The sequence below is a fragment of the Centrocercus urophasianus genome, unplaced genomic scaffold, assembly GCF_019232065.1.
Source record: "Centrocercus urophasianus isolate 14NV4802_14NV808 unplaced genomic scaffold, USGS_Curo_1.0 seq_10, whole genome shotgun sequence".
NCBI classification, from domain to species: domain Eukaryota; kingdom Metazoa; phylum Chordata; class Aves; order Galliformes; family Phasianidae; genus Centrocercus; species Centrocercus urophasianus.
In genome coordinates this window covers 62,494,147-62,510,290 of record NW_024884142.1, presented here as the reverse complement: position 1 = coordinate 62,510,290, position 16,144 = coordinate 62,494,147, and the positions used below count along the sequence as shown (strand labels likewise).

At 37.7% G+C, this 16,144-nt stretch overlaps 1 protein-coding gene across 4 annotated transcripts; it reads right to left on the bottom strand.

The window, feature by feature from the left end:
• Nucleotides 1–717: 717 nt before the first annotated feature.
• Nucleotides 718–15,776, bottom strand: LOC122165832 (sulfotransferase 6B1-like). 4 transcript variants are annotated; one of them, XM_042829206.1, is made up of 8 exons: nt 15,666–15,776; nt 6,808–6,884; nt 5,337–5,476; nt 4,574–4,663; nt 3,970–4,096; nt 2,705–2,799; nt 1,106–1,262; nt 718–938 (listed from the first exon to the last, which is right to left on the bottom strand). In XM_042829206.1, exons 1-8 carry the CDS (start codon nt 15,707–15,709, stop codon nt 808–810), a joined length of 861 nt encoding a protein of 286 aa, XP_042685140.1. In that variant the 5' UTR covers nt 15,710–15,776; the 3' UTR covers nt 718–807. The 4 variants fall into 4 exon arrangements, with proteins under 4 accessions (XP_042685140.1, XP_042685146.1, XP_042685131.1 ...); XM_042829212.1 differs by lacking the exon at nt 15,666–15,776 and adding an exon at nt 8,901–8,999; XM_042829197.1 differs by lacking the exon at nt 15,666–15,776 and adding an exon at nt 7,668–7,795.
• Between the last annotated feature and the right edge of the window lie 368 nt (nt 15,777–16,144).

The following is a 16,144-nucleotide window of genomic DNA, read 5'->3' as shown; positions in this document are numbered from 1 at the left end:
TCATAAATATGGTATATGGATATGGTATATAGATACCATATAGTTACCATATATTATCATGTTCAGCAAATGAATGTAGCCAAAGCAAGATCTCACATTTATTTTAAAAAGCCAGCTATTCATTGTTGTCATTGTAAAAGTTCCTGCAAGGTGACTTTTACAACGACTCATTTTACAATGAATCATACAATGATTCGCACCTCGAGTATTGTGTTCAGTTTTGGGCCCCTCACTACAAGAAAGACATTGAGGCCCTGGAGTGTGTCCAGAGAAGGGCAACAAAACTGGTGAGGGGTCTGGAGCACAAATCTTACGAGGAGTGGCTGAGGGAGCTGGGATTGTTCAGTCTGGAGAAGAGGAGGCTCAGGGGAGACCTCATTGCACTCTACAACTTCCTGAAGGGAGGTTGTGGTGCAAAAGGGTCTGACCTCTTCTCCCAGGCAAATAATAGGACCCGAGGAAATGGCAAGAAGTTATACCAGAGGAGGTTTAGGTTGGATATTAGGAGAAACTTTTTTCTCTCAAAGGGTGGTCAGCACTGGAATGGCTGCCCAGGGAGGTGGTGGAGTCGCCGTCCCTGGTAGTGTTCAAGAGGCACCTGGATGAGGAGCTACGAGAGATGGTTTAGTAGCTTGTGGCACTGATAGGAATGGGAGGGTGGTTGGACTGGATGATCTTGCAGGTCATTTCCAACCTTGTGATTCTGTGAGATGCTTTGATTGTTTCATTTAGCTTTTTATTGTATATCATTCAGATGATCAAAGAGCACAGTGGAAAGCTATTGGTCTAACCACATTTCATTACTCTTCAGGCTTTGCAGTACACTTCATACTTTAATTTTGCTCCTAGTTTTGTTCGTGCTATACGTTCTGCAAATACTTTGTCCATTTTCTCATTCTGCTCTTCATTGAAAAGATTCTTCCAGTCACTTACACCACCTTCAAAGAAGCAAATAAACTCTTGAAAAACAAGAAATCGTATTTCTCAGTTATATACATAAAGTGTAACACTTTATAATATATGGGCAAAAAATAAGCCAGTGATGAATGGCTTAGGTTCTTGAGAGTATCATGTTTCTGCCTCTGGACCTCTAGAAGCTCCTTACCTTTGCGAAAGAGCATGCTGCCCAGAGCCCCGTGGGTCTTCAGAGAGTTCTCCTTCATGGACTGGAAACTGCTTCTCTCTACCACACTCCGAAGCTCTTCCCCAGTCAGGGAAATCCCAAGGAAAGAGGCAATGTTTTTCACTCCCAGGGCTCGATTCTGAAAAGAGGAATGTAAGATACCATATGACATTCAAACAAATTACACTGCTTTCTTACCAAAGCTCTTTCAAGGCCCAGCATCTCTCAGTTGGCTGCATATTTAGAGTTTTCAGTGTTCAGCAGGACTGGAGTGCTATGTATTGTTTCTCTTTGTTATTCTAAAGAAAACATCATCTCTCCTCCTGAATATCACAGAAAATTGCATATGATTTACAGTTGAGCCAAATCTACACCGCTGAATATACAAAAGCTCCAAAGAAGAATTACTGGGGATTTTGACTTAAAATCACTGGCAAGAATTATGTTTACACACACACACAAAGGCTTACAAGCTAGAAATCCACCTTGCTGTCCTCTAAAACAAGAATCTGACTCATACATCATGTATCATGCAGTTTTTATACATTATGTGTGTATAATGGTTTACTGGCTTAGAAACAATTACTCTTTGAAGTGTAAAATATGGAAGTGTAAAATATGGTGAATGGAAATAAACCTAGCTGGTAACCAGTCACAAGTGCTGTTCCCCAGGGATCAGTATTGAGGCCCATCCTGTTTAATATCTTTATTGATGGTGTGGATAAGGGAATTGAGTGCACCCTCAGCAAGTTTGCAGATAACACCAAGTTGGGATGAAGTGACCATCTGCCTTGGAGTGGGAAGGATCCTACAAAAGGATCTGGACAGGCTAGATCAATGGGATGAGGCCAACAGGATGAAGTTCAACAAGACTGAGTACCAAGAGCTGCACTTTAGCCACAACAACCCCTAGCAATGCTACAGACTTGAAGCGGAGTGGCTGGAAAGCTGCGTGATGGAAAAGGATCTGGGAGTGTTGGCTGATGCTCAGCTAATTGTGAGCCAGCAGTGTGCCTAGGCAGCCAAGAAGGCCAATGGCATCCTGGCTTGTATCAGAAATAGTGTTTGGGCCTCTCACTGCAAGAAAGACATGGAGGCCCTGGCGCGTGTTCAAAGAAGGGCAACAAAGCTGTGAGGGGTCTGGAGCACAGGCCTTATGAGGAGTGCCTGAGGTAACTGGGATTGTTCAGTCTGGAGAAGAGGAGACTCAGGGGAGACCTTATTATTCTCTACAACTGCCTGAAGGGAGCTGTGGTAAGGTACAAGTTGGCTTTTTCTCCCACTTAAGTAGTGATAGGGCTAGAAGGAATGGCTTCAAGTTGTGTCAGGGGAGGTTCATTTTGGATGTTAGGAAATATTTCTCCTCCAAAAGAGTGGTCAGATGTTGAAACTGGCTGCCCAGGGAGTGGTGGAGTCACCTTCCCTGGAGGTGTTCGAGAAACATTTAGATATTGTAATAAGGGACATGGTTTAGTGGGAAAATATTGGTGGCAGGTGAATGATTGGACTTAATGATCTTGGAGGTCTTTTCCAACCTTAATGGTTCTACAATTCTATATTTCTTACCATTGGTAACCTTACCTCTTTTAGTTCTTCATATGTTATTGTCATAACATTTTCATCAGCAGCATATTCGTTCCATTCAGAAAGGTAATTGAAGTAGGATCCCCAGGGCACTAAATAAAACAAAATAATCCTAAAATGAAGAATAACCGAACATAAGAAAAGCTCCTTATTATATTAATCAATTTTTACTCCGTAAGTTGATCCCTAAGCCACGGCCATTAGTAATCATGGCTCTGCCAGAGTTTAACCCATTCTGGAAGATTTATAGATCTTTGCAACACACACAGTCTAGAGCCAGCAGGGTAAGTTCTCTTACCAGCTCAATGTGGCTCTAAAGGATCTGTCACCTTCCCTAAAGGATCTGCCTGCCACTTCCACTTGTGCTGCAAAAAATATGGGGTCCAATCCCTTTTTCACCTGTATTGCAGGACCTCTTTTTTGGCTAGATCAGCTCCCTAGATGGTCCACAACTTCACAAACAGTTGTGCTGGAACAAGCTGAGGGCAACAGTGGGGCAGAAGCACATTGTTGGGATCAAAGGCTGGCTATGGCCAGTACCCACAATAAAAACCAAGAAGCCAAGGAAAAGTCTGCAGAAGCCCAGCTTAGCTGGCTCTGCGTGAACGCATCTCAGTGAGATAATGCAATTTGAATGACAATATGTTGAAACTAGTCAGTATTTCAAGTCAAATGTGAGTCTGCTGAAGTGCTATCAATACTCAAAACAGCATGGAAACTCAACCCTAAAACCTTAATTCGAAAGCCTTATTTAACGCTCCCTTCTGCTGACCATGTGATATGGCAACCTGGAGAATTTATGTAATTATAAAAGCAATGAGATTTATTTTCTGTTCTTTTGTTGTTGTTTTTTTTTTAAGCATTTAGTCATAGTCCAAAACATTTCTCCAGTCCAATTTGGTATGTAGATATTCAAATGTCTGTCTGGGCACAAGATGATATACAGTGGAGGGGAAAGGTGAAGGAGATCCAAGAGGAAGATAAGAAGGAACTTCTACTGAAAATATCACTTTGTGCAAATTAAAGCTATTTATGGAAGAACAGTTCTGATGAATATCAAACTTCAGCCAGTAAGACAGATACCATAAAATTTACTTCAGCTTTCTCATTTTCTCTCTTTAATCCCCGGGGGTTTTTTTGTTGCTTTTTTTTTTTTTTTTTTTCTGTAAGCCAAAAATCCTAGTGAACCTGATTTTACAAAATGCAAAGTTTTTAGATAAAGTCAAGGAACAGAATAAGTAACATAGAAGAATATACTGTACTTTTCTCTGCCATGAAAGCTACGAAGAAATCGTCCCAGGTCTCATAGGAAGGTAGAGCTGACAAGGCATTGGAAAAATGGAAAAACGATGTAGCTACGTCTTTCGGATTGCGAATCAGTAGCAATATCTAAAAAATTGAAATATTTTATTTCTACTGGAAACAAAAGCAATAAAAAACTTCATAATCAGCACCTTATGAAGTTGATTTTATATAGTTATTAGAATATATTTTCCAGATTAATCAAATTAATCATGCAGAATACAAATAGTATTAATCATTTAGATGAATACACACAAATACAAATTCTTTCTGAAACTTTCGACAACATTGTAGAAAGCCACTCAGGAAATTTTGTAAACATAGTGTTTTACTGCTGGAAGGTTTGTTTTCCCCCACGTTTGCCTTGCTGAGACTGACGCAAAGATATCAATAAGGATGAACTGAGATCTATTGAGATGAACGGAAGCTGTTAGCCATGCAAAAAAAGACAGCACACTACCTAAGTATAAAAACAATTTTTAAATTTGGCAGAAATGTACTAAATTGGCTTTCAAAGACACCTGATTGTGTGTTTCCTTACATGACATTTAAATCAGCACTCACCTTGGCTTTATTTTTGAAGATAGACTTTGGAAGGTTGCCAGGAGCAAGATGAGTTAATATAACCCTTCGAGAAGGTAACTTCTTTATTCGCTGCATTAACAATTGAAAGGAGGAAAGTAGACAGTGCCTTTATTACAAGTATTCTTCTTCATTGGCCTGTGATAAAATATTACTTTGCAAAATTCATTAACGGCTTTTGGCAGATCAATTATGCTTTATGATTGCTATCCTGGGATCTTAGTGGACTTCTCTCAGCAATAACCTTCAAAAGACCATAAGGATGAATATTTGAAAAGAAGGTTATCCATTGCTCATTCTCTTTAGTGTTAAGGAATTTAATATGTTCTGATAGACAAGGTATAAAACCTAAATGTAATATGCAGAATCTAGCTGGAGATGTGATTAAGCTGAAGGATCCAAAGAAGAGAGTAGAGGTAATAAATAAGAGGTAGTAGAAGAGCCGAAAATCATTATTTCAATATATAGTTTTTCATGAAACTCTTCTTAAGTACAGATTATGTGACACTGAATTTCTGAAGTGTCTGTATTTCTAATGAGTATGTGCTCCTCTCAAGCCCCCTAGAGCGATCATTTATCCTTCAGCATTCGGTAATGCAGATGAGATTCAGTCTGGCCAGATGCATCCTACATAGAAATGGGATAGTTTCCATCAAAGACTGCAGTATTTCTCAAACCATATATTCAAATATTCAGTGTTTGAAGAACCGCATTCTCGCATCTTTAATAATTATTCTGTGCCCACCTCATATTTCTCAGTATCTCCAATTTCAAGATACGGAAATTCTTCTACCTCTTCATCATTAACACTTTTTTCTTCATCAAGTCTTTTTTTTTCAAATGTGGCCACCAGATCACTTAAAATCTGACCTACCCAGTTTGTACCTGAAAGGGGGAAAAATACAGAATTGCATGTAAAGCATTGAGAAAAAGCATAAATCAATTTGCAAGGACAACCAAGAGGTAGCTGGTACTATCTCATGAATTGTCTGGTCTTCTTTAACATGTCAGCTGGCTATCTGGACAGTCAGCCTTCAGGACCTTACATTTGTTGTTACATAACAATACGTATCTTTCACCAACTTAAATGACTAAGTACATCACGGATTATATATTATAAGTAAGAAAGGAGAACTATTGATTCAAGTAAGAAATATAAGAGCAGATAGGGTGTAAACCTGTACCTCAAAACCCAGTGCATCATATATGTTTTCTGATGTGCTGTACAGTTTTATCTTGAGTAGAAAGATGGGTCACAGAACTTCAGCACTTCAGCACATACCAGATCTGAAACTGTGCTCTGTATGCTCATTTTCTTTACCAATACACAGTGTTTTATCCAGAAAACCTCTAAATTATTTCGTATATATTTACTGTATTCTTATTAATAACATAAAATAGAGCTTGTTGAGAACTTGTATGATTAGCTTACCATTTCCTGACCTGTGGTCACTGGTTCCTACATCTTTATCATTACAGTCCTAATAAGTGCATTTTGATGCATATCATTTCTTCAAAAAGAAAATAGGCTTTAAAAACCTGTAAACTGTGTTTAAAAACACTGTAAACTGTGACTATCTTCTATAAGATGCAGTGAATCCTATTGCTGAAGGGTAAATATAACTATATTAAAATGGATGTGTAACACATCCAAGAGCCTGTGTAGGATACTTTCAGGCAGAAGCAGCAGCTCCATCAGAGATCTCTCGATTTCCCAATAAAGATCAGTGTGACTAATTCCAGCGTTTACAAAAATGTCTTTTTTATAACAATAGATTTCAGAAAATTTTGACACGTATATGAAAATCAAAAAGTAAAATATATGTATCATTGCATGTGAAGGCACCAATAAGTCCATTATATTAAGAAATACAAAACTATTACCAACAATATTACGTAACTGCAAGAACAGACCCTGCAATATCAAGAAATCTAGTTATCTCAAGTTTGAGAATTGCATTTTGATTCTTTCCAATTTGTGCATTCACATTCATAACTATAAAAATTAAAGATAATAAAAATGTATCACACTATAGCCAAGAAAATCGGATTTCTCAGTCACTTACAAAATTTCCTATATAATGTTCTCATAATTAGCTCTGTTGTATATGTTTGAGGAAAAAATTAGTTCTGGAAACTTTTCTGAAAACTGTAAATACAATCTACTTATTTGTTATTACACAAATCAATTAATGAAGAAAGCAAGCAGTATTCACCAGATTTAGGATATCCTGCCAAAATGACATCATCACTTCTGGCTTCAAAGGACTCCATGGCTCTGAACACTTCAAGACTGCAAAAAGCAACAGGGTAGAGAATTCCCTTGTAAGAAAAAAGTAGTTCATCACGGTCCATTGCATTACCAGCAACTATTGCCTTATCTATCACATCAATAAATTTCTTCCTAGATTTTTCCATTCTTCTCTCTCACGCACAATCTCTGTCACAATGTGAAATGCTACACAGACAGAGAGACACCAGTTGCCACATTACGAGGCTTTTTCTTTTCTTTGTATTTTCTTTGTGGAGGGGGCGGAGGAGGGTGGGACACTGTAAGCAATAATTTACTACTCTTTCTGAAACTGCAAAAAAAAATATACATAATTCCAGACAAAGACCTTAAGTCATCTGAACATCTCAGTATCAACAGAAATTGGATATAATTGAATAAGAGAAACAGAAAAATGTAGTTGCATCCTAGGTTAAAGCATTAATCTAACTTGAAAATATCACATGCCAAAAATATGCAAGTAATTACAGCACAGAGTTGATAAACAAAGTACATCAAAATTCAAGAAGGGCATGAATTACAGACTTCAGTCTCAATAACACAAGCATATTCTTTATATCTGTTCTGATCTTTTCAGTATTCACTCTGGGATGTTTTCTTACATAACTTTTTTTTCTTCTTTTTTTCCATAGAAATTGGATCAAATGTATTAGGACTGGGAGACAAAATATTCATTATATTAGTGAATGCATTAGCAGCTAGTCTTTTTTTTTTTTTTTTATTTAATTTTCCTTGTCATGAAATATGTAATAGCATTATGGAAATGTGTTTAATTGGGATATTTACTTGCTGGCTAAAGAAGGGTTGGGAGAGTAGGCATTTCCTAAGGAAGGAAAAAAAAAAAGATATATAAATGGATTCTTCCACTCAAGCCAATAGCATTGCTGGACTAGGCTTTCCATAAAAGAAATACAGATCAGTTACTTCCTGAAGAATTATCTAGAGAAATTTTGAAAGAGAAAAGTCTATTGGATCTCCAATGTATTTTTCCCAGAGAAAGAAGTTAGGCCAGCCTTTCCCTGGAGACATGCATTATCCTTAGGAACCAGAAAAGCAGTATTACTGAAGAAAAACTAATTAGAAGAAATAAGTCATGTGGAGGGATTTTGAGAAGAATTGAATTTCTTGGCATAAAAAATGAATCAGGCTTAATATTAGTAATGTGAGCTTTTGATATAGCCACCAACCATGACACCATAACTGAGAGAACAGGAGTGAACTTTGCACTGTACGTGTTGCATAAGAAAGACCCTCTGATCCTGCCAAATGCTGAATCAGGAGACTGATGGAAAACATCAGTTGGTTTAAAGTTTCAAAGAAGCAGCTTTTAAAACATGGAGATTAAAAAGAGATTAAAGGATTTGGTAATCTCCAGATTAACAGTGTCTGTTGGTCAAGCCACCAATGTGTCTCTAAATGTTTCTCATTTCCCGTGCTTATCAGACCTGGTCTTTCCAGATTGTGGAGTTTTGCAGAAAGAGGCTGGTGACTTTGCCATGATAGCTACAGAACACTGCCAGCTGTCAATTACGTGGTGAGATGATCTGTTTATGAAGAGCCATTCCCAGTTAATGAAACAACGAAACAATCCCAAACATAGCCTCAGAATTCAGAGACTGTCCCCTCAGATGGCATATGAGAAAAGATAGGTTTCCATAACTATCTCTGTGATCTGCATTTATCTCATTAAGATGCTGGAAAAGTCTTCAAAAACAGCTTTCCAAAGTGATCTAAAATGGATCTTGATCCACTCATTATGGTACTCTAAAAATATATATAATATTGATAGAGAGATGAAAAACAAATCCTCAGTACAAGATACAGGTTCATATTCTTCACTGCTCTAAACGCTGTTCAAGCTTGGGTGTAATCCTCCGTAAAATTATTGATGATCCTCCTTCATCTTTTGCTTTCTTCCTGAACTGTACAGTCTCCTTCATGACAGTCACCTCCCCTGGCCAGAACAAAGCTAGTCCCACCATCAGGTTAGATGACCACCCCTAGTCTGTAAATTAATACCCAGCTCTGTCTTTCCCATATGTCCCATCTAAGCTTTCACAGCTTTTTTTTCAGCCTCAGCTTTGTTGTCTCTGAAGAATTTTCACTGTCTTAATCTCCTCTCTGGAACAAGGTAGGAAATAAGTAATTTTCCACATCTTTCATCATTCTTATTAATGCACGGGCTAGCTGCCAAAGTACAGATGCAAGCTTGACTTCTCCCTCCTGTTAATGCTCCACTAAGTAATGAGAAAGAACATGCCAGCAAATACAAAGAATTGCGTGACACACTGTGCTGGAGAAACTGTCTTCTTGTACTATCTAAACATGTTAGCTGTATGTTAACAGACTTCTCAAACCACCACCAAAAGAGATTTTGTTTGTTTTGTCTGATCATCACAAATATTGGTGAAATGAACTTAAAAAATATATGTAGGAGAACATTAACTAGAACTTTATCACCACATAAACGTGTAGAAGTGGGAGACTGAAAAATGATCCAATTCACAGTGTTGGTCAAAAAGTAACTTATTGCATCATCGTGTATCAGTACAACCTGACCTTAAACGTAAAAGAGGAAGAGGAAAAAACGGGCAGGAGGGGACAAAGAAGAATGTTAAGCCCTTTACAAAGCATTCCACAATGTTTTGGAGGATTTTCTGATTTTTGCTAATGCACTAAATGTTCTGTTTTCTGCAAACCTTTCATTAATCTCACTATGGTCAATACCTCTGAAACAGTCAGACTTCTGGGGTCTTTAGTATAGAAGTAATTATGTCATACAGTGTGTAATGAGTTGATACAAATGAGGCTAAGCATATAACGCAAATGTAATTGATGTTAAGTAGAGCTGATTAAGGATGTATCTTGAAACAGGATACTCAGACGCCCACAAAAAAAAAAAAAAAAAAAAAAAAAAATAGAACTGCCACAGTTCACAGGGGGGAAAAAAATAAAAAATTCCAGTATATGAACTGGATCACAAATCAGGATGTCAAAGCAAACATAATACGCTCAGTGGAACAGATGAGACATAAATGTATATATCCCTATGGGAGCTGGAAGTATGCAGTTTGGGTCTTAAACATGAAGTCAAAATTTTATGTTTTCACAATTCTTTGCCTAAATATCATATTTTAACTGTTTTGTGTGTTGCCTTCTTTTTCACTTAATTTATCAAAGACATTTAGTTTTCTTCAAGTATTGTAGCATCAGAACTAAAAAGCAAAATGAACTATAGAACATTTTTTCTGTGATTTGTTTCAGAACATGTTTCACCACGGATTTTGCTGAGTCCCAGTCATGATACTGTAAATTAATCCTTCAGAAAGTTTAAGATGAACTGCCAGTGCATAAGCTAATCCAGACACTGAATACCTTGCCACCAGGACAACTTGGGCATTTGCCCATAGTTCATCCTATTTACTCTTGGCCCATTCTCTAGCATATTCTTTATCCTTTCTTTGTTCTCAAAGGACTGAGCTGACTGCACTCCATGTTTTGTGTTCTGGAGGAGGATGAGGACTGCTGTGTACTACTGGAAGAAAGGTTGGGAAATGGAGGGTTATCAGTTTGCATCCATAGCCTCCTATCCTCATAGAGATTAGTACAGGTGTGAGAAGCTGATGTAGCGAATAGCAGGGGAAACAATAATTTGGGTATCAGTTCTCTGGAAATACTCTCTTCACAATTATCTGTGCCATTTTAGCCCAACTAATGGTTATTAAGATTAATGATATTTAGTGTAGGAATAACAGTTAAAAGCTCAAATACATCATTTAGTGATAAATACTTTTTTGATGCTTTCATGGTGATCTTACCAGCATAACTCTTTTTGTAAGTGTCACACCTAACAAATCCTGAGAAAACATGAGATGTCTATAAGCAGAGCTTCTCCAGATTTTTGCTCTGCATTTCATAGTACCCAAAGCTACAAGGACAGAGTCTAATATTCTGACCATATATAGAGATAACTACACATCAAACAAATAGAGATGCTGACATGTTAAGGGCTTTTATCTTTCCTGATCAGAAGTCAGTGAAAAAAAATCCACTGATTTCTATCATACTCGGATGAGAATTTAATTATGGCAGACACCATTCTGCTGGGAAGTGGTCTGATTTGATATGGTCTTTATAAGGGCTCCCAGGTGCCAAATGGCCCTTAGCCTTCTAGAGACATGGAAGAGAATTTTACAATAGAAAGAGAATTTCACAATAGGAGAGGAAAGAGAATATTTCTTTAACATGGAATATAGTGAAGCATGGCCATTAGAATCCTCTGTATGTGATCAATTAAAATACTGCCCAGTAAACACACTGTTTAGCACATAATGTTCAGCATTAAAATCTGGTACACACTATAAACACTGTAATGACAGGTGTAGTCTGAATACTATTGCAGTTGTCTGCAACCTTGACCTTTCTCTGACGTATTATGGAACAGCAATTCTGATCAGAGTTCAAGAATTGATTACCAGCTCTGTTTGTCTTTCAGGCTTCGCAATACACACTGTATTTTAACCTTGTTCCAGAAGTGGTTGCTGCAAGCAGTCCACTGAACATTTGCCAATTTACAATCTATGCTTTTCCTTTAAAAGATTCCTGTAGTCACTAGTGCTGCGTAAAAGAAGCAGTGCCAACCCAGGTTTTACTATTCAATATAGATATTTTCATAGGAAACAACATTTATATCTTTCTACGCAACAAGTGAGGTGAGGGGTATTTTTTATTTCGGTTTGGTTTTGTGGGTTTTTTTTTTTTTTTCAAGACACGTTTTACCTTTTTTTATATTATTAGTGGATGTGATTTCTTTTCAAGCCTGAGCAATTCTGCCAGACTACAGGGGGCCCCTTGGTGAGGTGAATATCAGCTCTCTGCTTCACTTATCCAGCGGGCTGTCCCAGGCTCTGGGATGAGTGAGTGGCCACAGACCAACTCCTAGGTTGTGACATGGGTGAAATAAAGTTGACTAGCCTGCTTTTTTATCACCTTAATACACTATCTGGACAGTAGCTGTACTTTGGGAACTCTTTATCAACTAGCTAGTTACTCTTGCCATAGTCTATATCTCTAGATTTACTTCAGTATAAGATGGCAATGACACTTTGGAGAAAAAGGCTTACAGATGTCATCTAATACATGGGTGTCCAGCCTTTCATCTTGCTTGAGCCACACTGAGTGAACCTCAGTGGGCCTCATACACAAGATTGCTCTAAAAGTAATGGCTCCTATTTAGTCCCATGGAAACTAGAACTGATACAGAGCACAATAACACTATTTGATAGAACAAAACCTCAGCTACAAAACACTAACTTTCAAGATAGTCACCACCATTAGCTATGTATTTTTACCAGCAATGAACAAGAGCCTGCATGTTGTGCTCATAAAAATCCGTACCAGCAAAGGTGACCCACTGTCATCGTCACTGTTGCTGAAATGCACCACTATCTCACTGCACTCACATCTGCTGTTCTGTTTCCATAAACACTCACAAGCGTTGATGAATGTCAGTGGGTGCCATTTTTTCTGCATGGAGGAATTCAATGACACACCTTTGTCTCATCAGCACTTCCATGCCAGATAGTTTTTTCAGATTGCCCCTCCACTGCCGTCTGTCTCACAGCAAGAAAATGTAATGGGATATTGGTGGGAAGGTTCAACCTCTACTTCCATACCACCAACATTCACCACTGATACCATGGCCAACATAATAATATAGCAGGCATTACTTTCAGAGCAGCCCTCATAAAATATATAATATTGTTAATGCATATAAGTAACAAAACTTATTTTAATATTTAATATTTTTTTAGTTTAAAAAAAAGAAAGCAACAAAAACAGAACTAGTGGGATGTGTGAATCTGTTTCTGTGAAACTAATGCGTCATTCTGGTTCGATGGCAGTGGCTGCAATTCTTAGTGAGTTCTCAATGTGTTCCATCAGAAATTTTTGATGAAATTTTACTCCTCCTGTACTTCATCCATTAAAATATTTGTTCAAAAATGTTCTGCCAAAAAGCAGTGACATGAATGAGGTGTGACTGTGAAGAGAGGGATATATCCCTCTGCTAAGATATAGCCTATAAAAAGTAGAGAGACACAATCAGAATTTTGATTAGAATGACTGATTGCAACTCCATACATTCCATATGAAAATTCACAGGTCACATATTTATGTTGACTGAAAATGGAGTTGCAAATACACAAAAAGAAAAGATAATTTTTTTGGCAATTTTGAAACCTGTTCTGAAATTCCTTTATCAAAATGAAAAGCATGGCTGAGTACTCTTTTCTGTTCACGGGACAGTGTTCAGCCAACAAATCAAAATGCATACAACTATTCACTATAACTTGACTTAGCACTGCACTGCACTCTCCCCATGCCCTGGTTGCAGCTCAGACAGTGTTAACAGCTCACTGATGTTTGGTTGCTACTGAGCAGTGGGTGCACCCTGGGGCAGGGCCACAGTGGCAGAAGGGGCAGATGGCATGGGGCAGCAGCTGGGCTGCACTGCCAGCAGTACCAAGCTGCATGCTGCCCACAGGTTTGACATGCCTGATATAGCATCTGGTTTTGCTGCAGTAGGACGAGATCCCATTTCCTCTTTGCTGCGAAGGAGGAAAGGAATCACTGTCCTATCACCAGCTCTGTGGTTCACTCTGACTCAGGTTATCCGAATTTGGTGAATCTGATGCGCACAGTTTCAAAAGAGCAAAGGCGTGCAGAAAGCTGTGTGCTAAGCCAGTTCCAAGACAGTTACAAATTAATTATTTCTTAAAGTTAGAAAGCCTATTGAATGGATTCTTCATCATTGGGAATATTCAGCTAATACTTATGAAACAAAAATTAAATTTCTCCTTCCTTGTTTTTGACAGGAACGCTGAGATTGTCTTTAAAATGACTGAAAAATTCACTTTAATGTAAGAGAACACTACCAAATGCCTCATGGTTGCCTTAGAGTTCTTCATAGATTAGAAGCTGCTCCTCTGTACAGAAACACAAAAGTGATCCTTGCTGGTCCTTTCCAACTCAATATTCTGTGATTCTGTTCTATGATTATCCTTAAATATGCTATTATTAAATGTCAGAAGTAGTTTTACATTTGAAAATAATGAGGATATACTCTTCAATAGCCTAAAGCTATGGTGAGTAGTGAAGGCTCTCTTACAAAGTCCAGAGTACACCTTCACAATCCAGCTGAGCTGGATGAACTGCAAGAGAGGTCCTCAGAATTGGGATTAGGTTAGCCAATCTGAGAGCAACTTCATTTGATGGCAGATAGCCTGAACATACATTGCAGTGTCACTGAGCGTCAGATCAGCAGGCTCAGTGTGATGGAAGAAGCAGATCAATGGGCTCTAAGAAGAGTGCACATCTGTGCCTTTTCAGACATTTTCTTTTTCATGAAAAATAAAATCAGTTAGAACAATTAGTCAACATTTTATTGCCACTCAGGGTCTCAGCAAGGCATGGAAACATACTGGCAGGTTTGATATACAAGGATGGGCTAAGTACATCCGAAGTACTTTGATCCCAAAGGTAAAATAAAATGTTTACTTTTTATAACCATAGATCTATAAATAACTTTTTACATTAATGAGCTAATAATTCTACTGTTCCAGCTGTAACACAAAGGAAGATGTTCCATGCTACAAGCAAGAGTAGCTTAGTTCCAGCTTCATCTTAAAAGCATTTAACCAGCTCAAGCAAATCCCTGCTGCATGATGATGTGGTACTGAAAGCTGAAGAGCTTTCAGAGGGCACAAACAAGCTTTAAGGTCACAGACTGTTAGGGACATGGAGACTGTTTTGAGGAATTATTTTTATACAATGGATATTCCTTCTTGTTACACTCTCTTGTTCACAAGGCACAATTAAATATACCTTTAGCCTGATTTAGGATGGAACACTAGAATCTCATATTCTTTAAAGACTTCATTTTAACTTGGACTCTTGTCACACAACTCTGGCCAGAGTCAATATTTATCATGTAATAAAACAAATAAAACATCTGATCTAAGAAATGTCTAGAACTTCAGTATATGTTATATTAAGTAATACTTGTTTAAAGTGCATAGTTAAGCAACTTCTTAGATTGCAATTTGAAAAAGGATTGGTTTTCAGCTTTTATTTCACTGTTCTGTTTGCTTAACTGACAATTATACTTAAAAATAGAGGATCCTAGCCATACATATCAATGAATGTACTTGTAGGGTCTGTAAGTATGGTTTCATATTATCTTATGGAGAATGAACCATGTCAATATTGTCAATCACCTCAAAAACTTCCAGACTAAGAATTTGACTTTTTGCCAAAGGCTGTGTTTTTACAAGAACTTATGTGAAAATTAATCTTTCCACTTTTGAGTATGAGAAAAATGATTAGGAAAATAGTTTCTTCTCTCCTTAACATGGCCATTATGACTAGGAATTTAGTACTGTAGTCATGACTCAAGACTTGTCCTAGTTGGGGCTTTAACAGGTATAGTATAAAACACGGGAGTTTTGTCCAGTTGCATTTTCTTCTTGATACTCAGAAGATAATAACAAAAGCTTTTCTCTACAATAAATCACACCATTGCTTATTATTTTACTTGTTGTATAAATGATAGAAAATTACAAGAATGGAAGCTGCTCTGGCCTGCATATGGCTATTGCCTCGCCTATATATGTAGCTGAAATAAAGTACACTAATGGGGTAAGGAGTAGAAACTTGACTTCATTCTTTGCTATCATAAAAGTACAGACCTCTACAGAGCATGGAAGCAGAAGAGCTGAGCCCTACCTTCTGGGCAAAGCTGCAGTCCACTCAAAAGTAAAATCTCCCATCGTGAACCTGGTTCTCAAATAATGGACACATCTTTAAGAAAATGTGACTTACAGGAAAAATTCTCATCAGCTGTACTATGGACAGCGGAAAGAAAAAACAAACAAACAAAGACTATGGATCACATATGAGTTCCCAAAGTACAGATCTATTTGCCACACATTTTCAAATATGCCATACATTTTCTCAAATATAGAATGTCTTAGAAGACAGTGTCACACATTAAAGTTACCAGTTTTCTCACTGTTATTCTACAATAGTATTTCCCATCTTATTCTTCTGAATTTCTGGGTACACTGTGACACAGTGCCCTGGCTAACACCACATTTCTGCATCTGCTACTGCCACTGATGGAGAACTGTGCCTGCTCCTTCTCCCTTCAGACAAGTATTGCTAAAGCAAGTTCAGATGCAACTCTCGTGAAGAGCAGGATCTTC

What these genes read in the sequence shown, in the direction of transcription:
- LOC122165832 (XM_042829188.1), bottom strand. Translation starts at nt 7,009, where the DNA reads ATGGAAAAATCTAGGAAGAAATTTATTGATGTGATAGATAAGGCAATA. An exon ending in CATATGAAGAACTAAAAGAG is followed by an intron (nt 1,263 to 2,704) that starts GTAAGGTTACCA and finishes TCCTCTTTTCAG; the next exon opens with AATCGAGCCCTGGGAGTGAA. An exon ending in CAGCATGCTCTTTCGCAAAG is followed by an intron (nt 939 to 1,105) that starts GTAAGGAGCTTC and finishes GCTTCTTTGAAG; the next exon opens with GTGGTGTAAGTGACTGGAAG.